Source organism: Mesoplodon mirus (assembly GCF_964341445.2).
Source record: "Mesoplodon mirus genome assembly, chromosome: 2".
Classification (NCBI taxonomy): Eukaryota; Metazoa; Chordata; class Mammalia; order Artiodactyla; family Ziphiidae; genus Mesoplodon; species Mesoplodon mirus.
Window position 1 is genome coordinate 139,975,225 of NC_138977.1, and position 27,782 is coordinate 140,003,006.

At 33.6% G+C, this 27,782-nt stretch overlaps 1 protein-coding gene across 1 annotated transcript in view; it reads right to left on the reverse strand.

The window, feature by feature from the left end:
- FAT4 (FAT atypical cadherin 4) overlaps nucleotides 1–27,782 on the reverse strand; it is a 170,625-nt gene that overhangs the window by 93,586 nt on the left and 49,257 nt on the right. Inside the window, exon 2 of the mRNA XM_082611324.1 lies at nucleotides 3,991–4,122. Within this exon, the coding sequence (XP_082467450.1) occupies nucleotides 3,991–4,122 (132 nt within the window). The remainder of the gene's footprint in view (nucleotides 1–3,990; nucleotides 4,123–27,782) is intronic.

Sequence of the window (27,782 nt, forward strand, 5' to 3'; positions counted from 1 at the left end):
ACAATGTTGATTCTTCCAATCCAAAGACACAGTATATCTCTCCACCTGTTTGTATCATCTTTCATTTCTTATAATTTTCTTATAATCTCTGGGAGAGCTTTCACCATTTGATAGTACATGGAGCCGGGAGGTCTCCGGTGGACCAATGTCCTGAACTCGGCTCTCCCACCTCAGAGACACAGTCCTGACACACCCAGCCAGAGCAACAAGACCCTGACAGTCACTCAGCTCAGAAGAAAAGGGAGAAAAAAAGAAAGAAAGAAAAAATAAAATAAAATAAAGTTATTAAAATAAAAAATAATTATTAAAATTAAAAAGATAAAAATAATTTAAAAAACAAAGAAAGAAAAAGGAGAGCAACCAAACCAAAAAACAAATCCACCAATGATAAAAAGCAGTAAAAACTATACTAAAAAAAAAAAAAAAAAGCAACAACAAAGAAATGGACAGACAGAACCCTAGGACAAATCGTAAAAGCAAAGCTATACAGTCACAATTACACAAAGAAGCATACACATACACACTCACAAAAAGAGAAAAGGGAAAAATATATATATATCCTTGCTCCCAAAGTCCACCTCCTCAATATGGGACGCTTTGTTGTCTATTCAGGTATTCCACAGATGCAGGGTACATCAAGTTAACTGTGGAGATTTACTTTGCTGCTCCTAAGGCTGCTGAGAGGGATTTCCCTTTCTCTTCTTTGTTCGCACAGCTCCCGGGGTTCAGGTTTGGATTTGGCCCCGCCTCTGCATGTAGGTCGCCTGAGGGCGTCTGTTCCCGCCCAGACAGGACGGGGTTAAAGGAGCCGCTGATTCGGGGGCTCTGGCTCACTCAGGCCGTGAGGAGGGAGGGGTACGGATGCCGGGCGAGCCTGCGGCAGCAGAGGTCAGCATGATGTTGCACCAGCCTGAGGCGTGCCGTGCGTTCGCCCAGGGAAGTTGTCCCTGGATCCCAGGACCCTGGCAGTAGCAGGATGCCAGGCTCCCGGGAGGGGAGGTGTGGAAAGTGACCTGTGCTTGCACACAGGCTTCTTGGTGGCGGCAGCAGCCATAGCATTTCATGCCCATCTCTGGGGTCTGTGCTGGTAGCCGCAGCTCGCGCTCCTCTCTGGAGCTTGTTTACAATGGTCTCTTGCCTCTTCGGCAGCTGCAGACTTTTCCCTGGACTCTGTCCCGGCCAGCTGTGGCGCACTAGCCCCCTTCAGGCTGTGTTCACGCTGCCAATCCCAGTCTTCTCCCTATGATGCGACCGCCGAAGCCCGAGCCTCAGCTCCCAGCCCCCTCCCGCCCCAGCGGGTGAGCAGACAAGTCTCTCGGGCTGGTGAGTGCCGGTTGGCACTGATCCTCTGTGTGGGAATCTCTCCGCTTTGCCCTCCGCACCCCTGTGGCTGCGCTCTCCTCCGCGGCTCCGAAGTTTCCCCGCTCTGCCACCCACAGTCTCCGCCTGCGAAGGGGCTTCCTAGTGTGTGGAAACCTTTCCTCCTTCACGGCTCCCTCCTACTGGTGCAGGTCCAATCCCTATTCTTTTGGCTCTGTTTTTTTCTTTTTTCTTTTGCCCTCCCCAGGTAGGTGGGAAGTTTCTTGCCTTTTGGGAGGTCTGAGGTCTTCTGCCAGCGTTCAGTAAGTGTTCTGTAGGAGTTGTTCCACATGTAGGTGTATTTTTGATGTATTTGTGGGGAGGAAGGTAATCTCCACATCTTACTCCTCTGCCATCTTGAAGGTCTCCTCCCCTTCTTTTCTTTAAAGTTGCAGGTGAAACTACTTCCTCCCTTCCATCCTCTGCTGTCTTTCCCTCCTTCCACCTCCCCTCTCCTTACCCCCGCATACAGGTCCTATTACAAGATACTCAGTGGTGATTTTTATGCCTTCAGGTGCAGTCACATCCTGCACAAATTGTCAACATCCCTACTGCCCCCTGGATTGCAAACAATTCTCCTTTCTTTTCCCTAGTTATTCCTGCTTTATAACTTTACCCCTTTCTGCCCCTTTAACTCCCCACCCTTTCTCACCTCAAATGTACTTCTTGCATATCCTAGCTATCATCATCTTACATTTAGTAATTAAAAAAAAAAAAAAAAACTGGAACATCTAAGGATAACACCAGCATGGTTACTTATATTTTTTTTAACTTAAAAAACAAAGCTCAATAGAAATAAAACAAAGTACACTAAAACCGTGTTGACATAAATACCTAGAGACATAAGGACTTTTCCAGTCTTCTTCCAATTTCATCATAAATATAAACACATTTCAAAAGATGAACTTGAAGACAATGCAAGTGTGTGCGGGCATACACACACACAGAAAAGTTAAAGAGAGAAAAATAAACATGCAGGCAGCATTGCATTTGTATTAACCCTTCTTTTTCATATGGTGAAAAGAAAAAGTAGAGAAGAAAATAAAATTATAACAGTATTAACATAATAGTATTAAAAGGGTTGAATGTTGGCATCTCTTTCAAACAATCAGTTCTTGAGACTAGTGTATCCCATCAGAATATATATATATATTATAATTAACATATTATTGCTTCCTGTCTTGGATAAATCACTTGAAATAAATGAGGTTTATTTGTTCTCTTTCTACAGAGAGTATAGATAACAGAGCAGTTGTTACAATTACAATTATTTGATGTATCGATTGCGTAGGCTTATAGCAATTGCATGAGCTTCTTTTCTGTTGCTTTTTAGCTATTTTGCTAAATAAGAGATAATGAAATTTTATGAATTGAGCTATCCATATATATATTATCAATGATGAGCTTTAAGGAAATGCAGTATTTAGTAAATTATAGTTGATGATATTTCATATCTATCAATAATAATAGAAATATTCTGCACACAACTCTTAATGGTAGCTGGAGCTGGGAATAAACTTTTCTCTATATAAAATTGAGTAGGAGGTACTAAACTTGAAACACCAAATATTTTTCAGTAGACAAATACAATTACCTAAATGCCCTTGCTTTATTTTGTTTCTTTTTCCATAGGAAAAGGAAATTTGGCAAAATGTATAAATGACTAAGTCTTTATATTTCTGTACTGGCTGTTAAATATTAGTCTGCTATTGAATTATTTACCTTTTTAAAGTCAAAGAAATAATCCAAAAATCAAATTTTCAGATACTTCTGGATTTTAATTGAGGGTAAGGAAATTAAATTATCTGACCTGTTTGGGGCTTAGCTTAAAGGGAAAGGGGATACTAGTGTAGGGGAACATTATTCCTCTTTCCAAAACTCTAAAACATTAATTAAACCCTTTACTTAGCAAGAAGGAGAAAACAAGTGATACTATTTTTTTAATGGGAAAAATGTAAATTACAAATTATATAAGCTGCCATGCCATTTGGAGCATTAGCTAAACTTAAAATATAAATACAGAAGATAGAAATCTAGATTGTGCCCCCAAATTTCAATTTACCACTAGGAAAGAAATTTCTGTTTATTAATGGAATTGAAAACTCATTAGCTACCTAGATAATTTCCTTAAAATATATAAGGCTATAATTAAATTATATATATTTATATTTGCATATATGTATATATTCAAATTAAATGAAAAGTTGCAAGGTATCCTTAATTTTTTTTTAATTTTAAATAATTTGCTTTTTTGAATTACAAATAAAAAATAAATTCTTAGCTATATATGCTATAAGATAGCAAATGGGAGTGATACTGACATTAAAAAAGAAGATATTTCTGTAGGTATTTTTTATTAATTGAGAAATTAAAATAATTTGGCTAAGAAATCCAAAATGTAGCCAGCAATGAACTAAGTTGTTAATTGCTGATCAAAGGAAAATTACAACTAGACAGTCTTTATTTTAGCATTCCTATATCACATTTCAAGAATTACTTAATTTCTTTGGAAAAGAGCACACAACGCTTAACCTTAGTTATTAGGAAATAAATGTTGTCAACATACAATAGAAATTCGATAGATCACTGGAATACTAGGTTTCAAAAATTCAGAGAGAGTGTCTGAACTACCTCGTCAGCATCCATGGCTGTTAGTTGCATAATCTTAGAGCCATCTCCAGTGTTCTCCTCCACTGTGAGATCCAGCATGTCGGTTGGGAACACTGGTGGATTGTCATTGATATCCTGAAGTGTTATTTCTACCTACAAGGAGAGAAAGAAACAATGTATGAATATTGCATATGTCTGCAAGATACCAATTAAATTGTATACCAAGAGTCTATTCAAATAGTCCTTCCAAAAAGAATCAGAACCTTCATATACGAGATCAAAAACAGAAAATACCCTAGAGAAAGTTGTGAAATATTTATAGGAAAATATAAAAGCCAAATAAAGATCATTTGACTTGTTGATCATAATTGATTTTAAATGATCAACCTGGAGTTTATAATAGAATAGGTCCATGATCAACTGTCATTTTAATCCCCAGATTTGTGCACCAGTGAAGAATTGTTGAGACTTAGGACTGTCTGTCTTTCAACCACTAAATGTTGCCTGACACACAGATGAGGTTGTATAAAATTTCTTCCTGAAATGTTTACATATTGGCAACTAATGTCCAAAGGAAATAAAGAAGTTCACATTTTGTTTTAAAAAACACTCAGCATTTTTCCCTTTAAAGTCAACTTTCAATCTTTGGGGGAAGAAAACTACACACATCTTTTCTTTCTATTTCCACTCCTTTCAACACATCTTAAGGTGACTAAAGCTAAACAATCATTCCATTCAGATGTAGCGTTCATATAAATTGCAAATATTAACAGCTTTGTTGGAAAGGTCCTTGTCAGAGTTATTTGTTTCCCTACCTAAGAAAAATTGTTTAGAAATAACAATTTGTGAAGTTAAAATAATAACTTCAAACCTTGTGTTTTCTCTTTTGAGCTAGGTGCTAAAAGCTGAATATCTGATAAGAAAAGGGGAGAGAGCTGCTAATAAAACTGAAAGTTTCCCCAGTTGGGTCACAAAATCAAGTCACGGAGAAAAATCCATCCATCCATTTAGCTCAGATATAACCAGGACATTTTTCTCCTTGGATGAAATGTCATCTTTTATAATTATACTGTAAAAACTCCATCAGATCCAAGAGTGATGAGTATGAATATTAGGAGAGAGCAAAAGAATTCTGGTTTCTTCTTTTCCAGGAAGAGAGGAGGGTGGGCTTGGGTGTAGGGAGAAATAATAGGTAGGATTGTCATTATTCTCTGGCAAGGAATGAGTGGGAAATACAGTAAAGCTAGGCAAGTAAACGGATGAGCAATTGATAAAAAAGAAAAACCCAGAAAACAATATACAAAATTCAGTACTAAATAATTATTATAGTTCCACCATTTAATAGGACAGTTTTGATCATAGCTAGTGGCTCAAATTAGTCTAGGAAGTGGTTAAGACAGCCTCAGTAGTTAGAAATCTGCCACTTCTTTTTTGGCAGACATCATCCTCTACACCTTTAGAAAAGATCCACAATGGCTAAAACTGCAGTCTATAAGGAGCATTTCCAACTTCCTACCAGGACAGAACTAGGTGTTCCTCAGAACCAGAGAGAGACTGCACATGTGACAGAATATGTATATGTGAGTGTGTGTTTATGTAAGTATATGTGCATATCTGTGAGGGGGAGGAAGAACACTAAATTGAGGGTAAAGAGAATCCAGATTGGCACCAATTAAACATGATATCAAAGATACATCAGGACATGTACCACACACTAGAAGCATGCTGGATATGATAGAAAGATTCTTCATTATGAGTGAATGAACTGAGCAAGACCCTTCTATATTTTAATTGTTATAACTAACATGCACATGGCAAACACGGTTTTAAAGTATATGTATATGTGTACACACATATACACATGCATCCACACACACACACATATACATATAAAATCCTCAAAAGAGACCTATGAGGCAGGTACTATTATCTTCCATTAGAGAAATGAGTTAACCAAAGGTACATAGGTTAAGATCTAGTAAGTCAGTACGTTTTCTTCACTACAATGTAAACCTGTCTTTCTCTCTCTCCACACATACCTCCCTTGCTTGTATGTGTGTTCAATAAACATAATGAATCATATCTGAAAAGTATGTCACAGCTATATAAATATATTTTTACAAATGTGCATATTATTCCTGTCTGGAATTTGGAACACTTACATATGAACTAGCTAGTCATATAATCTTGGGTCAGCCTATAAATCTTTGTCAGAATTAAAAAGAAAAAAAAATGAACTAGGTGATTCCTAGATACAGCTCTAAAAGTCTGTGATCATGTATTCTCTATGAAATTTTGGCCCACTCCATCACTTCAGGTACAGAAGAGTATTTCCTTTTTTATTAGCAAGAATAAATTTAGTTAAATATTAATGAGTTCAAAACTAAACATTTCTGAATGTATCTAGAATCAACCAGTTATAGACACAGATCTAGAACATCTCATCATTGGATCTGATATATGCAAAGGTTATATTTTTGGTTAAGGATACAATAGGTCATCCATTTAATAAGCCAGACTATGCTTTTTCCAAATCAGTGTCAGCTTGCCAATCAAAAAGTTGAAACTTTATATCCATTTTTAAAGAAAAATCTGGATATTTTCTCTTCTCCACTTCACACTTCCTCAAGTATTCCTGAAAAGCTTTCAACATGACTCCTCTAGATTCCCTCAATTGCCTGGGGTACGAATTACCTAGGAGAGATTTGAACTCATTGGTGTCATCCTGCAATCCCTTCACTTCTGATTCAGTGTGCCATGTTTCTACTACCAAGAATTCCAAGATCATGGACCCTGTTTACCTATGAGGTGGTCATTGATTCCAATATTTATTCATGTAATATTTTAGGATCTATCACATGAAGGGTATGTATTAGTTATTAAAAATACAGATGAGGGCTTCCCTGGTGGCGCAGTGGTTGGGAGTCTGCCTGCCGATGCAGGGGACACGGGTTCGTGCCCCAGTCCGGGAAGATCACACATGCCGCGAAGTGGCTAGGCCCGTGAGCCACGGCTGCTGAGCCTGCACGTCCGGAGCCTGTGCTCCGCAACGGGAGAGGCCACAACAGTGAGAGGTCCGCATACCGCAAAAGAAAAAAAAAAAAAAAACAGATGAAAATAAGACAGACCACCATCCCTTGCAGGGAAGAAATGAAGTTTGATCATGTAAATATGTACAAATAGAAACATTTACAACTACCTCCGGGAAAACTATTGTTGATATCTTGATTCCAAGAAGTCAGTTCCCCACACCATGGATAATCCTTTGAACTGCCCTGCATCTTGTCCTTGGCAGTTACCATCTCTCTTGATGAGTCCAGATCCTAACATGCGCTTGGCTCACTCTCTTGGATCTGCCACCAACCTGAGAATCTTATTCCATTACTACCTCCTCTTTGGACTAAGATTTGGTATGATTTGTTTTGAAATATTATCATATAAAACACAGGAGTCAAACATTAAAATTTAGTGAAGATATCTGGAAATAAGAATTAAGACATTATAATTTTTAAAGAGTCCTTTCTTTCTGTACAAATTAGATAACTTTAAATAATACAGATAATGGCTATTAGTGGTTTATTTTAAAATTCTGAGATTTAAAAACTGTCTAAAATATAATTCCTAAACTAAAAAAAGTATATGTTGGCAAATACATTCCATTCTTTTAAAAGACACACCAAAAACTACAGCATAGCTAAGCTTTTAGTGCCAGCTATGCCCCTTTAGTGTTTTACATCTATTTTTATATTTGTTTGGATCTGAAATAAGCAAAATAATTGCATTTAAATATTATTTTGTAAAAACTATCACATTTTAAAATAAATTTTTTTTTTATTTTTTAGACCAAGCTGTGCACATGTGGGATCTTAGCTCCCTGACCAGGGATCAAACCCATGACCTCTGCATTGGAAGCACAGTCTTAACCACTGGACCGCCAGGGAAGTCCGAAAAATATCACATTTTGAACTCAGAAGCTTCCCTTCACAAGTGGATGTATTTTAAATGAAAACAAAACAAATACAAACTGCCAGTGGCTTCCATAACTTAAGTCTGGGGACATTTTAAGGTATCAATTCTGTAAGTTGGTGAAAATTGACCCTCAAAGATGAAAGAAACATTACACCATTAAGATAAGGTACTTGCATATTTTATGCCTGCCTATCAAATGTTGACCTTTGTGCTTAGATATTTGACCCTTAAGGAACATATGTGGTTTCACCTGCTACAATTACAAAGGCAGTTGGTAGCTTTGTGGTTGACTTATTCATAGCAAAAACATCAGCTACAGCTAACGGCTGAACCATAGGTATTGTCTACGGCCATCACTCCATTACCATTTAGGGACCTTCAGAATAATGACTTTCTAAGCTGAGACACCTGATCCCTAGACAGTGAAACCTTGGTAAATGATGATATTTAAAGACAAAAATATGACCGAGATTAAGGAGCTAATGATCAATTCATTAAAAATTGGTCTGTCTTTTGGTAGTTTTGTAAAGGTAAAAGTTAATTAAAAATATGGCTTTAAATATTGTCACCAAACTTATTTATGCTGAAGGAATAGAATCCTTGATATTCTACTTGCTGAATAGCCAAATGGATATTTCAAAACTAAAACTCTTACTGTGCAAATAGTTGCTATGAAATGTGTACAATGCTTTTCTCTTTAATTTTTTTTTCCTATTATATGCAATTTATCATTTTATTCTGCACTGCATCAGGAATGATGTTATATCTTGGGGATTTATTTTTAATTTTTTAAGTCAATAAATCAGAATACAGCTACATAATAAATGAGAAATTGCTATTATTATTAGTTAGCAGTTATCAAATCATTACATATGTGTAAATATAAAATATGGTATTTCACTAAATTAAGTTGATATTCCAGAAGTAATACACTATATTCAAGGCTAAGGAATTGACTAAAATATCAAGGTCCATTATGAGCTCATTCTCCAGTTAATAAACTGATAATTGCATTGTGATCACTATCTCAACCACAATTAAAAACATATTCTTAAATACACAATCTTTCTGCAAGCTAAATAAAGAGGTTCTTAGTGAATCAGGATGAAAAATGCCCCAAAACATATTTTTAATTCACAATCTTCCTGCAACCTACATGACATATTCTGAAAAACAATCTTTTTTTTCTTTTGAAAGATTGTAAAATTTATAATAAAACAAAGGTTTAGGAATCCATTCATTTGCAATAAGAAATATTAAAATTCTTAGAAGGAATCTTAGATATCAAGTTCATCTCCTAATCAAAAGCAAGGCATTGAACTGTCAAGTGATTTATCTAAGAAAAACTATTGTCAGCCTCTTAACTCTAGTCCACTGATTTTTGCAGAGATCTGTGGAAAGAACCAGGCTAGGGAGCAAGCAGCATAATATGCCTTAGACCACTGTCTCTAATCTTTGCACGAAGACAGAGATCATTCAAACAAAATATGCATTTGATGTGTACAGGAAAATAATGTTTGAGGAAATTAATGTTTGATTATCTACCCTGCAAATACTACTTTATCCACATTCTTGCTCATTTTTAAATTCCTTTATATATATTTACATTAAGGGAAAATAATCTGTGAAGGTTTGCCTTATCGATGTCACTGGAAGACTATTAAACATTCAGCAAAAAGGCGGTGGATATACATTACAAGTAAAGAAACTATAGCTAAATTCTCTGTATATATCAGTAAAAGTTACTGCTTTTAAAATGTCTACAAAGAAGCTATTTCTTTTTCTCAAAAGATGCAGTAATATTCATTTTCAGAAATGACTAAAGTCTAAATGGTTGGTGGGACAGACATAAAGTACATAAACTATAAAAGAAGACATATCAGAGCAAATAGTGCTTGATTAGTTGCTTTTTTTAGTGCCAAATGTAATTATTTACATTACTGTCTTTTTATTTTTGTGAAACTGACACTCCAGGTTTCTCAAATACTACTATTACCACATAACTTGTGACAAAGCATTACACCAAAAATAATGCTTAGGGTTCACATGTATTACCTCCAAAGATATTGTGATAATGCCACCAGATTGTATTTAAACACTCCTTTTTAATTAATAATTCTGCCAAAAAATATTTATTTCAAGGGAAGTATTTTTTGCTCTGATTTCTTTAACACATTTATATATTATAGAAATAGGTCGTTGCAAAGGTTAACAGTTAATTTATACTGCTCAAATTTGTAACTTCTAGAATTTTGAGGGCAAAAATTGTCTTGCTCATTTTTGCATTCTCACAACTTACCCATCTCTAGCATGTAAATTTCTCTCCAGAGATATTTGTTTTAAAAGCAAAATCAGGTTATTTTTACATTTTTATTAGAGTCACGTGTTCAGCAAATTTAATAAATTAGATATGTTACTGGTATATAAGGAATGTATTCATCAAATTTGCCCTATATTACAATAATATTTAGAACCAATCCAATTCCATTGATTTCCTAGTTCTTGTGTGTCCATGATGCCATCATGTATAATTTTTATGATATGACATTATATTTGATGATAATTCAATAACTTTATACTCAGAAGAATGATTTAAAAGAGCTTCAGGAAAAGCATCTTGTGTATAAGCATATAAAATAACAACTCAGGAAATCTCCCAGTTGGGAGATTGGAATATAAGATCCTATGAAATGCCCATCACTGCTTCAGAAACAACTACACTAAATGCCACAAAAGTCATGAATAAACCTGAAAAAATAACTGAGGTCATTCAAATGTGCATTACCCTTAATAGGTCATTATGATGTCACTCCAATAACACTTTGCTAAACGATGCCCTAGTTTATACTGTGTAGGTGCTACTGAAATTCAGTGAGGATAAAATCTAATCTTACACTCAAAACAATTTTTATTTCATCAGCGTGAAAGAAAATGCTGAAATCCAGCATTTAATTTTCTGTATGGAGGTTCAAGTGAGAAGTTGAAGTTGAATGCAAAGTAACCAAACTGAAATCCACACCAGGATCAGCACAACTATCAAGCCTGAGCTGTCACTTCCTTTGGCTCTGAAAAGGAAAACTCCACCTTTCCTGTCTGAGATGAGGCTGTGTGAAGTATGAGTCTGCCTGCAATGCAGTGAGTGGCTTCGTGCTGAGGGACGTCAGGGTGGTGTGTGCAAAGAAACATTCTATGACTTGACATTAAACTTGGGAATCGCGAGAAACATTCATTAACCAAAGACATCAAGATAGAAATATCGAAACCATGGCTCAAGCAAATAATCAAATTTATATTTTAAATGTTTGGCTATAACTTCCCATTCCCTCTCTTCAAATGAAGCCAAATACTATGTGATTCACCCAATTCAGTGGGATTGACACATTTTGCATGCTATGTTGGCTTCCAATAACAAGGCTTTATTTAGTAAATTTATGTCAAAGCCTATATATATTGAGAATACATAGCAGAAAGTCTAATTACATTTCTGCAGAAAGTTTGACATTCTATATTAGCCTTCTGGTAGAAGAATTAACCAAATAATTTCATTTGGTAGGGCATATATGTTACCCCTTTTTAAAATTTCAAGTATGAGGTTAAGTTCAGTCATTAGGAACAAGAAAATTCAACACCTACTTGTACTATAATTTATGGGTTTAAACTCCAAGTACTTCCATCTCTTAACAACAAGAATAAAGAGCTGTATTGCCATGAAGGGATGGTGCCAGAGTTTGCATATTTCCTTTAATTTTGTTCTGCATTTCTTTCCCTATTTTGGGTGACCACTGGGAATTCTGTTGCCATAAGTCTGGGTGAAGTGTTTCACTACATCCAGAACACTTCATCATGTTGCAGAGCCAAAATCTATTACGGTTTGCAAGTGACTCATACTTTAGTTATGAGAGAGCCCTAGCAAAGAACAGTTTACATCTAAAAGTCCCTAAATGTCAGGAATGTCTTGTTTGGACTGCATAGGTGTGGAAGGTCCAATCATACTCTGTGAACAATGCTTTGAGGTATTTATTTATTTATGATGTATAACCAACCTTATTCACAAGAGTCTGTGGTAGCTGTAATCATAGTGTACTGTCTCATCTTGATGGTATTTCTGAACTTTTGAAACTGAAATCTTGAAGAAAATGGGGGAAATAAAAGTATGGAGAAATGACCTATGATCCCATACAATGGAAGACCAGTAGGGGTTAGATGTGACCTATTAGAGAAAATTAATAGCACCACTACTACACGTATACATGAACTAGAAATTCTTGAGAACACAGGTCTGTTGCAGGCCCCAAATTTACTGAAGCTTCAGGGATCATCAGAAAGGAAATCTTTGCATTTAGGTACAGTGTTTCTTCAGAATGACAAGAAAATAGAAAAATCATGTATTTCACAGATATTTAGCACTAAAATATTACCTTATATACTAAACATTATTTTACTGTATTTTAAAAGAGAAAACACTTTAATAAGAGAAACATGATATAATGATAATATTTGAGGAAGTAATATTTAATTTAGGAATTAGAATACTCCTCTTTTTGGAATTTTAAGCTAACAAATACTTTGTCATTTCAAACTTTATACCTGAAATTTAAATTAAGTTTTGTGTATATTTAGATATCTGTGCATTTATTTCACATAAGTTTGTACTTTTTCCCTTCCAACTATTCTGGAATAAGAGGAAAGAAGGAAGCATATACATTTTAGATTCCTTTCAGCATCATTTTTAAAAGCAAAGTAAAAATGACTGTCATGAGTTTTACAATAGAACATATTTTACATATAAGCTACATGTATGTAACTGTGACCAATTATATTTCTCAAACAAAAGCAATTACATTAATCTCTCACCACTAAAACTCTTCTAGCAGTCAGCAGCATATGTTCCCGGGATTTCAATGCATTTCTTATCAGGAAAGAAGTATGTATGAGTCACAGGCAGGCTTGGACAGTAGCCAGAAATGACAAGAATGGCTAGAAGTGCAGACAAGACACAGTTAACTCCATTCCTGAAATAAAATGCTTTCCATAACTCACCAAATGTGTGGTGACATAATAAAAAGCTAGTTTTGTTGTGCTTTCAATATTGTTCAAATTAGAACCAAATAAGGATTTCTTTTAAGGCAAAGGCAATCATGTGTAACCACTTCAACTTTTCCTGAAATCAATACTGCATAATTTCTGCATTTTAACAGATTCTTAAGGACGCCTAAAAGTAAATGCAGAATAAAGGATCAAGTTAAAATATCTGTGGTTGCATATGAAACTTTATGGAAATTTTTATACTATTCTTCAAAACAAACACCCTGCAAAAGCATCCTGGAGTACACTTTTCAACAGTTGTTCATCTGAATGTGGTAAACACACATCAAAAGGAAAATGTAGTATAAGAAAAACAAATAAAAATATTCCACCAAATTTTTCTTCACTTTTTTTTTTTGACTTAATAGATCCTGGATTTTTTTTAAAAGAAAAGGCTTCTCTTAAGACTGCTGAAAAATAGAAAAGCAGTTTGATTTATATTAAAGATACAAGCTGTGGTAGATTGAAATATTGATCCCAATTCTTCACCCATCCCTATAAGCAACTTCACAGTCCCTCCCACTTTTAGGTGGAGTTTCTCTCTCTGCCTCTTGACTTTGGGCTCATACATGATACTGTTTCAGTCAATGGGATATTTACAAATATGACCCAAGTACAGGTTTGAAATGTATTTGCTTTCTTGTACATCTGCCACAGTTACTAGAATACTATGTCCCTGCTAGTTCACTAGTACCAGAAGGAGGACAACAGACATTGAATAGAGGAGACATTGACATGGAGAGACTTGTAGCCTGAAGCAGATCTTTCCAGTTGAGCCCAGCCTAGATCAACCCAACTGCCTACACAAATATGCATGAGAATAAATGTGTATTGCTGTACGGCTTTGAGATTGTGTGGCTCTTTATTATGCAACATTATTGTGGCAATAGCTGACAGATATGTTAAGGCAAAACAAATGGATTCATTTATTGAATATGTTAATTATTATGTTTTAAATAATGGATTACTGTTCTGTTTAAAATGAGGGGCAAAAAGCAGAAAGAAAAAGTTAATGTATACTGATAGCTGTAGTATACCTTATACTATGAGGTAATTTTTAATGCTATGAACTTACTAACATCTTCTTACCCTATATAACTTCCCATTCTTAACACACCATGCCCCTTTAGAAGGACAGTGGAAAACAAGATATGATCAAGTTTTGATCAAGCTCCACTGTCCCTCCCACAATCCAAAAATTAGAGCAAGAGGGTGGGAATACTTGACCCAAGAGGAACAAATTATGACTGGGTTGAGTCAATGAAATTGTCTTTCTTAAGAGTGAATTTTATGAAAAAAATAGGAAACACTACAAGAAAATAATAATGGCACAACTACAATGCAACTCCTATGAATAAGTGGCCCCACCTTTAGTGGTTTTCTAGTGCCCACATGAGGCCTGGTTATATTTTTCTTATGGAATTGCTACAATGCCAAAATGATCCCTCTGTCCCATTTCACCTTTGCACATTAGCTTTCACCTTTAAAGAAATTTTGATTACTCAATACCAAAGACATCATGTTTTGATTTATAGCTATTCTATCTTATTTTAGTTGGTTATTAGTTTATACTGCTTATATTTCTTTATATATATATATATATATATTTTTTTTTTTTTTTTCGGTACGTGGGCCTTTCCCATTGTGGAGCACAGGTTCTGGATGCACAGGCCCAGCGACCATGGCTCACGGGCCTAGCCGCTCCATGGCATGTGGGATCCTCCCGGACTGGGGCATGAACCCATGTGCCCTGCATCGTCAGGCGGACTCTCAACCACTGTGCCACCAGGGAAGCCTTCTTTATATATTTTAAACAACTATTTCACACTGTTAAAATTAAAGTCCCATTTATAGTTTTGTGTTTTTTTTAACTTCAAAACTGTAAAAATTTCTATTCATATGAAAAGCATTAGCTCATCAATAATCAGTAGTGAATATAACTTTAATCTAAAATATAAAATATATCTTCTGAAAACTTTGAATTCACTGTCAAAGCATAAAATTTTTGCAATGCACTGTGCTTTAATTATATTTAGAAAGTCTATTTCAATGAATTAAGAAAGACTGTTTCTCTTCTAAGCTTCAGTGGAATATGGAATATTTAGTTTCTGGCATAGTGTTTAGTGTACAGTAGACACTTAATTTACATTTATTCTATGATTTAAAAGCCAGTATGCTTATTGCAGTAGAACATCTTGTAGTTATATACATAGAAATGAAGGGAATGGTATTTTATATGTAAAATTAAGAGCAGAGGACACCAGCTGGGGTGAACCATCAACTGTAACAATTACATTGAGTAGCGAAAGTCCTAAGAATGATTCCTGATGGTTATCAAAGTAAAAACTAGGGCCTCCCTGGTGGCGCAGTGGTTGAGAGTCCGCCTGCCGATGCAGGGGATACGGGTTCGTGCCCCGGTCTGGGAGGATCCCATATGCCACAGAGCGGCTGGGCCCGTGAGCCATGGCCGCTGGGCCTGCGCATCCGGAGCCTGTGCTCCGCAACGGGAGAGGCCACAACAGTGAGAGGCCCGCATACCGCAAAAAGAAAAAAAAAAAAAAAAAAAAAGTAAAAACTAATTTCCTAAGAATGATTCCCTGATGTTTAGCAAAGTAAAAACTAATTAATCGGAAAGAATATTTTTAAACGTAAAAAAAAAAAGAGAGAAAGAAATGGCAAAATACATTTTCTTTAAACAGATATTTCAGTGTGGAAGGTTGTCTTCTATTTCTCATTGTCAAAGCCAAAGTACCAATTTTTTTAGTGTGATAATAGTATCACAAGAAGATTAATACATTTTTAAAAAAGCATTTCACTTTAAAGAAATCATTGAACTGCTACAGAAGTGTACTCTCTCGAAAAGAGAAAAAAAAATGAGCAAAATACAATAAAACATCTCTATACTTTAAGAGATTAGATTCAAGAGTAATGAAAAAGATATGCCAATCATAAATACTTACTGACTACAAGTAATCATCTCCATGAAATAACATGGTTTGATTATTTTGTCCAAATATACTCTCACTCTTTCTCAATTTATGACTCTATAACCATGAGTAGGATGACATCAATAGATGCTTTGATTTTATTTTTCAAAGGCATATTCTTTTCACTAAAACCAAAACAAAAGAAAAATGTTTCATGTAATCTTCCATTACTAATTAGTTTTCTCTGCACTCATATTTAAGTAACTTTTTAAAACCCATTTTAAAGCATTTTTTAAACCCATGGTAAGTATGCAAAAATTAAACTATATCAGAGTAGGGGATTCATGGAAACCTGGTAGTGCAGAATTGCAAACACTTCAAGTCTGTCAAAATTAATAAGAAAAACAAAAGAAACATTGCAGTTCTCCTGTCTAGACTAATAGAATTCTCACAGTCTGCTTATGTTAATAAATGTTACAGGAAATCTATCCCTTTCCTCTAGTGATTGTATTTAGACATTAGAGCCTATGAGTGTTTTTTCAGTTAATCAGAGAATAAATACTTTTTAATATTCTCTGAGAATAAATTACAGTTTTAATAGTCTTTATTAACTTTTTATTAATACTAAAGTGTGATTAAGCATTGTCAACATATTTTTATTGACAATTTTAATATTCTATGTATATATATGAAAAATCATTGTGCAAATTTTCATATAAAATTCCCCTTTACCAAAAACATTTGTCCATTACACTGCATAGTCTTTCTTTGTAAAGTATTTTCTAAAAACATAAACAAAACCCTCAAATTAGACTATTGATTGTGACAAAAAAAGACCCTTGCAAGTTAATATTCTTATTTGAACGTAGTAATAGTATTTACAACAGCTAAGTTTACCTCTTTCAATTTGTGTCTTTGTAGTAGAAAACCACCTTCACCCACCTAATTTCCCTAAGAATAAACTCAATAAAAGCATGGGAAATACAAGTTGGAAATTTCCTTCTTTAAAATATAACAAGTATGAATTAAATTCAAAATTCAGTGAAGAGAAAGATTAAATGCATAAAATGTATTTACTAGAAAATATCGATGTGTTTGTTTTGGAGCTCTACAATCTATTAATTCACCTTTTTAAAGTTGATTTAATATATTAACATTTTTCATTCTCTTTAACATGTTTTTAATCATGGCAATAAAATAAAATTTGTTCTCACTTTTTAAAAAAAGTATATTCCGTGTCAAAACTAAGGCATGACAAACTTTATGCTTCCAAGTAACTGCAAACTCAAAGATATTGGAATGAACCTGTAACCATTTTCCACACTTCATTTAATCAAGGGTTTTTTCTGTTTATCCTTGTGTAGATACAGTTCTTATTCACAAAGCACATTTTTTTTGTACATCCTGAGCTTTCAATAAAACCAATGAAATTGCAAATCAAGCAATTTTCATCAACATTCTACAATAGAGAACATAGTTCCAAGTTACTACATTGCCAATGAAACCACCTTTAGGAAAACTTAATCTTCTCAGTGCAGTTTACTTCCTACATTTAAAGTTTTCATAGTAGCAATTGAGAAAGTAATCTAAGTTATATTACAATGGTGAACACTGATCATGAAATTTTTTCTCTTATTTTATTGCATAGTGTTTTGAATGTTGTTAAATTTAGAGGATTGCACTGCAGTATTTGGTAAGCAGGAATAATGATAAATAGTTTTTTAGTCACATGAAAAAATAAATTTGCAAAACCAAAGATTAGAAGATATGGATAGAATTCCTGGAGCCAAGAATCTGTAACACAAATATTACCTCCTTAAAAGAAGATAATTTACAATTAATAATTGTCTATTCAGGGACCTAATTTGAGATTCTCTGTGATTTTCAAATTAGTTTTATGACTCATCTGTGATAAGGACCCAATACCCATCTCAAGAAATAATATTAAATTACAGCTTATTTTTATATTAAAAATGACTGATGTGTCATATATTATCTTTCTGAGCAACAGCTATACTTCTGTAGTTGTTTTTCATTAATTTATCCAATAAATATTTACTTAAGGCCTACTATGTGCTATTTTAAGTGGTAGATGTGTAACAATGATCAAAACCATCTTTTCTGACCTCATCGACCTAATGACATTCTTAAAGTCATCCTTTATCTTGGGCTCTTACAATGACATTTTGCTGCAAACAGCTTAGGTTTTAAAGATTATATTCCTAAATTCATTGGTCTTTATATCCAATTCAATACAATATATGCAACCAGAAATATATCTGTAAGTGTGGAACAGAGTAGGTATACTTTTTGTCTGGCAATGGCTATTCTCACATCTATGAATTTTTTAAAAATTGTAAGTGTTTGAGGAGAGGAGTGCTCATGTCTTATGATCTAGGTCTCAATAAGCTGTCACAACCCTGTGTGTAATATTTTTTCAGGTTTTCTGCTTGAGCAAACTATTCATTAAAGGAAACCACAAATTATAATTCATACTCAATTGCCTACTAGAGACAATAGCTGTGTGAATAAATGAACAAGGTTTTCTCTACTTTTAATGAATATTTTTAAAACATCTAACTTCTTATTTCTATTTGCTAAGGTAATATTAAAATCAACTAAAATGTTCTAATTTTGCCTTGGTTTGCAAGGTTTTGCCAACATTTTTTAATCTGTTTATTCATAATTAGAGTATATTTTAATTCTTAGCAGTTCAGTGCTCAGGAAAAGCAAATATTACCTATAAAAATCTAAAATTTAAAAGTTTAATTTGATTAATAACTTGTCTTTTAAAATGTGCAGGATCTATATTTCTGTATTTGCGCCAGTACCATACTGTCTTGATTACTGTAGCCCTGTAGTATAGTCTGACGTCAGGGAGCCTGATTCCTCCAGCTCTTTTTGTTTGTTTGTTTCTTTGTTTTTCCTCAAGATTGCTTTTGCTATTCAATTTCTTCTGTGTTTCCATACAAATTGTAAAGTTTTTTGTTCTAGTTCTGTGAAAAATGCTGTTGGTAATTTGATAGGGATTGCATTGAATCTGTAGATTGCTTTCGGTAGTATAGTCATTTTCACAATATTGATTCTTTCAATCCAAGAACATAGTATATCTCTCCATCTGTTTGTGTCGTCTTTGATTTCTTTCATCAGTGTCTTATAGTTTTCTGTGTACTGATCTTTTGCCTCCTTAGGTAGCTTTATTATTAGGTATTTCATTCTTTTTGTAACAATGGCAACCTAAATGCCCATCAACAGAGGAATGGGTAAAGAAGATGTGGTACATATATACAATGGAATATTACTTAGCCATAAAAAGGACAAAATTGGGTCATTTGTAGAGACATGGATGGACCTAGAGACTGTCATACAGAGTGAAGTAAGTCAGAAAGAGAAAAACAAATATTGTATATTAACGCATATATATGGAATCTGAAAAAATTGGTATAGACAATCTTATTCACAAAGCAGAAATAGAGAATAAATGCATGGATACCAAGGGGGGAGGTGGGATAAATTGGGAGATTGGGATTGACATATATACACTATTGATACTATGTATAAAATAGATAACTAATGAGAACCTACTGTATAGCACAGGGAACTCTACTCAGTGCTCTGTGGTGACCTAAATGGGAAGGAAATCCAAGAAAGAGGGGATATATGTATACATATAGCTGATTCACTTTGCTGGACAGTAGAAACTAACTCAACACTGTAAAGCAACTATACTCCAATAAAATTTTTTTAAAAAGGAAACCAGCTCAAAAAATAAAATAAAATAAAATATGCATGATTACTCAGAACATATGTAAGAAAAGAATAAATAACCACTCAAGTATGTATTAGTTAATAGTCATAAAATAATATATTTAAGAGTTACTAGTGGTTTATATTTAAGAAAATCTTAGCAAAACCAAAATTAACTTATTTGGGGTCTACTTTCAGAAATAACATTAAGTGTAAGGCAAGAAAACATAAATGTAGGAAGAACAGCATAATCTGGTGTGGAAACAGTACATTCTTAAATATGTAAAAGTATAAACTTGGTAAAAACTTTGTAAATGTATTTACAGATCAGAAACCAATAAAAATTTTCAAATTAAATGTATACTCAATAAAATTCAAATTAATAGCAATAATTGTATGTGTTGTTTTGCTGAAAATAAGGTCTCTGTTAATCAGCAGGGTGAGATTTAGCAGTTACCTCTACATTCCTTGGTTTTAATCTTGATGCTGTTATCCAGGCACCTGTCACCTTTTCTAAGCCTCAGCTTCTTCACATATAACATGAAGCTTCCAAATGCAAAAGTAATGAAGTTTTGCAGAATGTCAGACAAATATAAAGTCATCATATAATCATGGTGACTATAAACAGAGTTATCACATAGTGCCAGTGACTATAAATCTTAGTAATTTCTTATTAAAATGAAAAACTTATTAGTACTTATCACATATTAAAATATTTTTTAATAAAATCTTAGAATCAGTTAAAAATAGTGATTAAGTAGTTCCTGAAAATGTTTTTGTGGATGGCATCAAAAGTCAGGAAAATCTTTTGAGTTAAGTTACAAAGACATCTACTGGATAATGAAAACTACTGAACCCAGGGCAGAGATTAAAAAAAGAGCTTACTTACTTTCAATGCAGTGGTTTCTAACGAGGTTTACAAATTAGAATCACCAGACAGAATTTTCATAATACACAGTTCCAGGCCCAAACTCCAGGGAACCCACTTGTTAGGGCACCCAAGCGGGTGGCCAAGGACTGAGTAAACATAAAGAATAATCACTCAGTGAAATGAAGAGGAACACTCAGGCAAATGCTCATTGGAGCTACGGGTGAAACAAGATAGGGAATAAAATCTCATTTTCTTTTTCATCTTTTCTATAGTAATAACTGCCTCAACCAAGTGTGCACATGAGAAATAATTTAGCTGCTTTTGACAATTATGTTGTGTCATTAAATTTTAAGATAAAGGAAACTGCCAGTGAAAACGTTCTTGCTATGCTTTCAACTTAGAATCAACAAGAAGGAACCTAAAATAAAGATCAAACTTTCTTTTTGTTGGTTTTATGAGCTGTTAAATCACTAGGGCCCATAGAAAAATTTCAACTTTTGCCACTAGATGTTATGATGTTGCCCTTTCCCAAGTGATAATCTATTAAAAAAAAAAAAAACTACTTTTGAGTGTTAATTCATTTTGTTCTGAAGATGCTAAGATATGTCTATGAATTTAAGTCCCACATAAATGATTCCAAATATATGAGACAAATGTCATACTTGGCAACTTATCTGAAGCTAACAAGCCTACACTGTTTCTCTAGGTACTAAAATTACAAATAAACATGTTATTTTAATCATCTATTTGCATGCCTCTGGGAATCTATATCTGAATACTTAATTACTCCTTGTGTTTTTACAAGCTATTTCATCTGCATTTAGCTAGGATTATCCGGCTCCCTCTGCTATACCCTTATATCCATGAAGTGGTTTATTCAGCAAGTACTGATAGAATGCCACTACCGAACACTTTGTGGGGATACATGCTCTTCAACAAGCAAAGAGAGAAAATACGGGTCAATCTGGACAGTTCTGTGAATGTACTAAAGTTCTTAAAAAGTAGGTAAGAGGCCTTTGAAATCAGTAAATCTACAGAATAAGGAAGTGATGTCTATTTAATATAATTTATTTGTACTGAAGCCAACAAAGACGGCTGTTTATAGACAGTCTCTTCCTTTCTGAGTTTTTCTAAAGAATAGTTTTAGTTATGTGTCATGGAATACTATCAAACTTGTTAAATTACACTGATGCTTCATAGTTTTGAAAATAGGGGCTTGTGTGACTAGGTTTATCATTCTTTCATTACACTCAGTTTCACTTTACAAGTAAGGATGCAAGAGAAACATGTGGAGAAGGTTGAAGCCATGACTACATTCACTGACTCACAGACAATCAAGTGATAACATAGAAGGTGATTTACTAGAATTTTAGAATTGGAAAACACTTTAGAAATCATCTCCTTTGATTCCTTTGAATAAAGAATTCCAGGTCAAAGAGTTAAAGGGGTATCCCTAATTTCAGGGTTAGTAGAGATCTATGACTAGAACTGAGATTTTTTTCCTAACATTCTACACTTTAACAAATATTCCATTTATCTTAATTTATTTAAAGTGGAAAAACAGTCTGAAATAGAATGCATATAATTCCCATTATTTTCTAATACATTTGCTATTTTCATCTAGAGGCTATTTAAAATTAGATATCAAACAAGGGTTGTTCCTTGCCTACAACTTATTTCTAAAGGTAGACAAGGATGCTATTAGTGGATTTAAATCCTGGATTTGACATTTTTATCTATATGAACTTAGAAAATTATTTAAATTGCATGTGCCCCTGTTTCTTCATCAGTAACTTTGAGATAATAAAAGTACCACATTCAGTGTGTTGTTGTGATGATTAAATGAGGTAAAGGGTGTAGAACACATAGAATAGTGTCTGGCACACATTTAGTGCTCATTAAGAAAAGGGATGTTAGTACTAGTATTGAATAGTGCACTGCTGAAGTGTTGTTTGTAATCAAGAGAGCACAAACTTTCAATACACACACAGAGAAATGTAGATTCTAGTTATAGAAATAAAGCTTCAGTTATTAGAAGGAACATATTTTAGGTTCACAGTAAAAAATGTCAACATTTTTTATAGATCTGACCCTTATTCAGATATCTTTTTAGATAAAACATGCCTTTGTTAGCACAATTAAGATAAAATCAGGATAAAAAGAAACTATAAGCAAAATATTCCTCATGTTGACTTACTTCATATATGTGAGGCCACATCACTATAACTCTGATTTGAATAACTCATAAAATTACCATTACTTCACTAAATTAAACTTAAATAATAGATTTAAATCAAATAATACTCTGTAGCTTTTACACAATTTTCAAAACATATTTCACATTTGTAATTTTTTTTAGGACAAAAGGAGTTCAATTACTCATACCAGATTATTAATGGTGGTTATTTCTGTTTTGTTCTTTAGGATATTTTCTAAATTCAATACAATGAAGAGCTAACATTTTGTAAAAAGGGAAAAAATATATACTATTTAAAAAGTAAATGTGTTAGATTTAGAATTTAAAATAAAAATATTTTAATACATAAAGAAATCCATAAAAGCAAAGATTGCTCCTATTCGATCTTAAATTAAAAGCATGGGTTTTCCACTTGCTAGTGTATGTGATATTGATCAAGACAACTTTTCTTAACTACTATTTCTATGTCTATAATCATGGATATGATAATACTGTCTTTCTTATGGGGCCATTGTAATGGTGCAAGCATATCAAAACTGATTTGAAATCAGTCCACTATTATTATGTAAATAAATGTGATTTTCACTCATAAAAATTCCATACTCAGTATTAACAACATGATTAATCATTAATCATCGTGACATATATTTAAGAAGAGGACTGTTTGGAAAGCTCCTTCTGTATCTTTTTTTTTTTTTTTTTTGGTCAGTTCTGCCATTTACTATTTGTGTGATCTAAGTATCTCAAACTCACCAAATGTAGTTAATAATTCTTGGCGCACTACCTCAGGTCATTCTAAAAATTACATAACATGACATCTATTAAAATATTTTTTAAAAGTAATTTACACTTATAGAGCATTATCATAGTATGTTTACCAAGGACCATGCTCTGTACTAGGCACTTTGGATGTACTAACAAACAAGGAAAACATGATTCTCATCCTGATGGAACATACTTGGTGAATGATTGACATTTATGATGCCCTGTTCTCAGGAGGCAGTTCTCTAAATGACCTTATATTGATATAAAGGTTATTCTCCACATACCTCCATCATTCTCCTGTACATCACTATATTTAGTTTTATTCATAAAACAGGTCACTATCCATAATTATCCAACTTATATATATATGTAGAATCATCCTACAACTCTCCCACAATTGATCCTCCCCACAAAAGAGACATTTTCATCATATTCACTTCTATGTTCCCAGCTTCTGGGACTAAGTCTAGCAAATACTAGAGGCTCTCTCATTATTCACTGAATAAATGAAATTGTGAGTCAACTATTTCTGTGTTATTACTTATGGTACTTACAGCAGACAGTAGGAAATCAAGTCAGTTTCTCAGTTGGATTCACTCTACTAAGTATACCCCATCCCAAAAGGCTCTAGCCCTCAGTCTCCTGCCATCCTTCACAACAGCTATCCTGGGAGATTTCATGGCTCTCCATACTCTCCACTGTTGGTTTTTGGAAGGAAGTCTCTTAAAAGGCATGTGCAGTATTTTTTAAAAGATTTATTAATATAATGAATATGCATCACATGACCCAGTATTTGTGTTACATATTTGATATGTAGAAAAAAATGTAAGTTCCTATAAAACAACTCAAAAACATATCAGTAGATTTTTCAACTGCTGATTAATAAAGAGACTTGTAATGATTTCTATAAAATTATGACATTAGAAAGATGATACCCACCCTCTCCCCAACCCCCTTAGTCCCACCATCACCATGAAAAATTTTATTGTATTAGGAAATAAGATTCACCTTACACAATTTTAGTATTATAAACATTTTGAATATTTTCTCTATATATGCTTTGTAGTTTTTGCTTTCATTTAGTCCTTAGTCATGGTGATTATCTATATTAATTCAAATGCAATAATCTCTTATCAAGGCACACGTTTTTCCAATGCCTGCCAAGTGTGCCACCTATGGCTATGAAACAGAACAGTTTTTATTCTCCAATAGTATATCTCGCATTTTTATGTATGCCAGGCATTGTGTAGAATAAACTATTGCATAATTTAGTGCTTTACAGTTTAATAGGAAGTTTCTCACATATGTCACAATTTCACAACTCTGGGAAATGGAACTGTCCCTGCTTTATACGGTTTCTGTCAGAATACATAAAAAAAAAACATGAAAGTTTAATAATTATTAGCTATAACAATAATACTATAATACTATAACATACAATTGTGTCCCTATTTTACAGATGAGAAAACTAAGTCAGAGAGAAATTAACTAATTTACCTAATTGAGGCATAACTAAGTCTAACTTTTCTGTTTCCAAACTACTATGGATTTTATTGCCCCGTACCTGTCTTCTTTAAGAATCACATAATATTAAAGCTCAATGCATACAATAAAAAAGATAAAAGCAATCCAAGTGTCCATCGATAGATGAATAGATAAACAAAATGTGACATATACATACAATAGAATATTATCCAGCTTTAAAAAGGAAGTTCTGATACATTCCACAACATGGGTGAAACTTGAAGACATTACATTCAGTGAAATAAGTCAACCACAGAAAAACATATACTGTATGTTTCTACTTATATAAATTACCTAAAGTGGTCAAATTCACAGAGACAGAAAACAAAAAGGTGGTTGCCAGGAGTTAGGAGTTGGAAGAAACGGAGAGTGAAGATTTAATGTATACAAAGTTTTAGTTTGGGAAGATGAACGAGTTCTGGAGGTGGATGATGATAACAGACCTGTACACTTGAAAACAGTTACAGATAAATTTTATGTTATGAACATTTTATCAGAATTAAAATAAAAAAGGCCCTCAACTGTATGGCCACAGTTTCACCATTTATATCATACAACAGAATGAATTAATTAATACAGGTGATAGTAATCTCCCAAACTGTTGCAGGGAAGTTTGACATTTTTCTTCTTGGTCATTTTTCATTGTAGATAGTTGTTTCCGATTCCTTAAAAAACTATGTCGATAAGATTTAAAACATTACGTTTAGATAAGAGCTCTGCTGATTTTACGTTATTTACCTGAAATCATATCTCACTTATGCCCTCCAACCATAGTATGTGTATATCAGGTATTTGCATTTATTTTAATGGAAAAGCAAAAGGCTGATATCGATTTATCTAACATAAGGAGACATACATATCATACATGAAAAATATAATTCAAGCTACATAATATGATTCTCTCTTGGCATATTTATTCTTAAAGTATTCTAAGATTGTGTAGTGCCAAACACAATATTTTTATTTCGTCCCTCCGCCAAAGTGAAACTTGACCACTGAAGTCTAAAAGATGTACAACAAAAAGGCACAAATAGATGAGACTTTAAATTCACTCAAGGAACATTTGGGGCTATGCAAGCATGGAGAATATGATTACCTTAAAAAGTACATTTTCCAGAAATTCTCATAAGAATTCCTCAGCAGGCATTTGGCTAGAATCCAAGGTTCTCTTTTTCTCCAAAAAAAAAAAAAAAGAAAAGAAAAGAAAAGCCCTTTTGACTATTTTCCTATCTTGACATTTTAGAGAGATCTAAGGCATTGTCAAATGTCATGTGTGTATGTTGTATTTTTTTAATTATGTTTTTAAAAACATCTTAATTTCCTCGAGTTTTCAGTTTCAGAATCAGGAGTCTCAAATTCAATGGAAAGAGTTAACATTTTTTAGCCAATACCACATATATATATCCTAACTAGAGAAATATCACAGACTTCCTGGCTTCCCTCCAAAAACTCTACCAGTCAGGCTCATTGGCTCAATTCCCATTCTACTCTAAAACGTCTTTTTAGTTTGCTTTTCTTTGTCTTTTTCATATTTTAACTGCATAAATTGTTTACTACGAATGCTATGGAGCTTCCCTCCAAGCGACTCAGATGAAAAACAAGCCTTTTAATGATCAGTCAGTCATACTGGAAAAACCGACTTTCTCAGTCATATACTTTATTTCCACAAACCTACACTTACTCTCTACAAATCAGGATTTGCGCTTGAATATGTTCAAGCTCTTCTGCCACAGTGAAAGGCCATTTCAAGATTTTCTTATAGTCTTTGCCAAAGTTTCTGTCTATAAATACTTAACACTTCATATTGGCTTCAGAAAAATAATTTCCAAACTAGTGACAAATACTAAATTGACTATTCAGAAAGCCCTATAAAACCTAAAACAGAAGGGGTAAAAAACTGGACTGGCAGATTTAGAGAGTTCTACACCATCAGATAGGAAATTGCCTTTTCCTCTTTTGTTCATAATATCTACCTACCTGAGACAGGGTGGAATTTCCACACACAGATACCCTTTCTCCTGTTTAAAACTGTGGTAGATTTGTTGGCAAAAGTCTCCAAACCCATTTCTGTATATATTGTTTGCAGCTGTTCCTTATGTGTTACTTAAGGAAAGGTGAATGCTGTGGATGTTTGGGTATAAATGGTAATGGTCACCCTTGAATTTCCCTACAGGAAACCTTTTTCATTTCAACCGTCTTCCATTGAACTCAACTAACTTTGAACAACTAAATAACTTCTTAATTTTCTATGATATACGTTTTAAAACTAGTTACAGAATATGTTCTTTTTTTCCCAACCTGATATTTAAGCTATTTTTTAAATTTCAGCTTTACTGAGGTATAATTGGCATAAAATTGTAAGATATTTAAAGGATAAATTGTGCTGATTTGAGAAATGTATACATGGTGAAAGAATTCCCCTCATGTAGTTAATTAACACATCCATCACTTCACGTGTTTATCTTTTTGTTTTTGATAAGAACATTTAGCTTTTACTCTGTTAGCAAATTTCAATTATACAATACAGTGTTATCAACTATAGTCAGCATGTTTTAAATTAGATCCTCAGTTCTTATTCATCTTATAGATGAGAGTTTGTATCATTTTACCAACCTCTCCTTATTCTCCCCACACTCCAGCCCCTGGAAACCACTTTTCTACTCTCTGTTTCTGAGTTTTTAAATATTATGCATATTTCAATAGGTATTTAAAATATCTATTAGATATC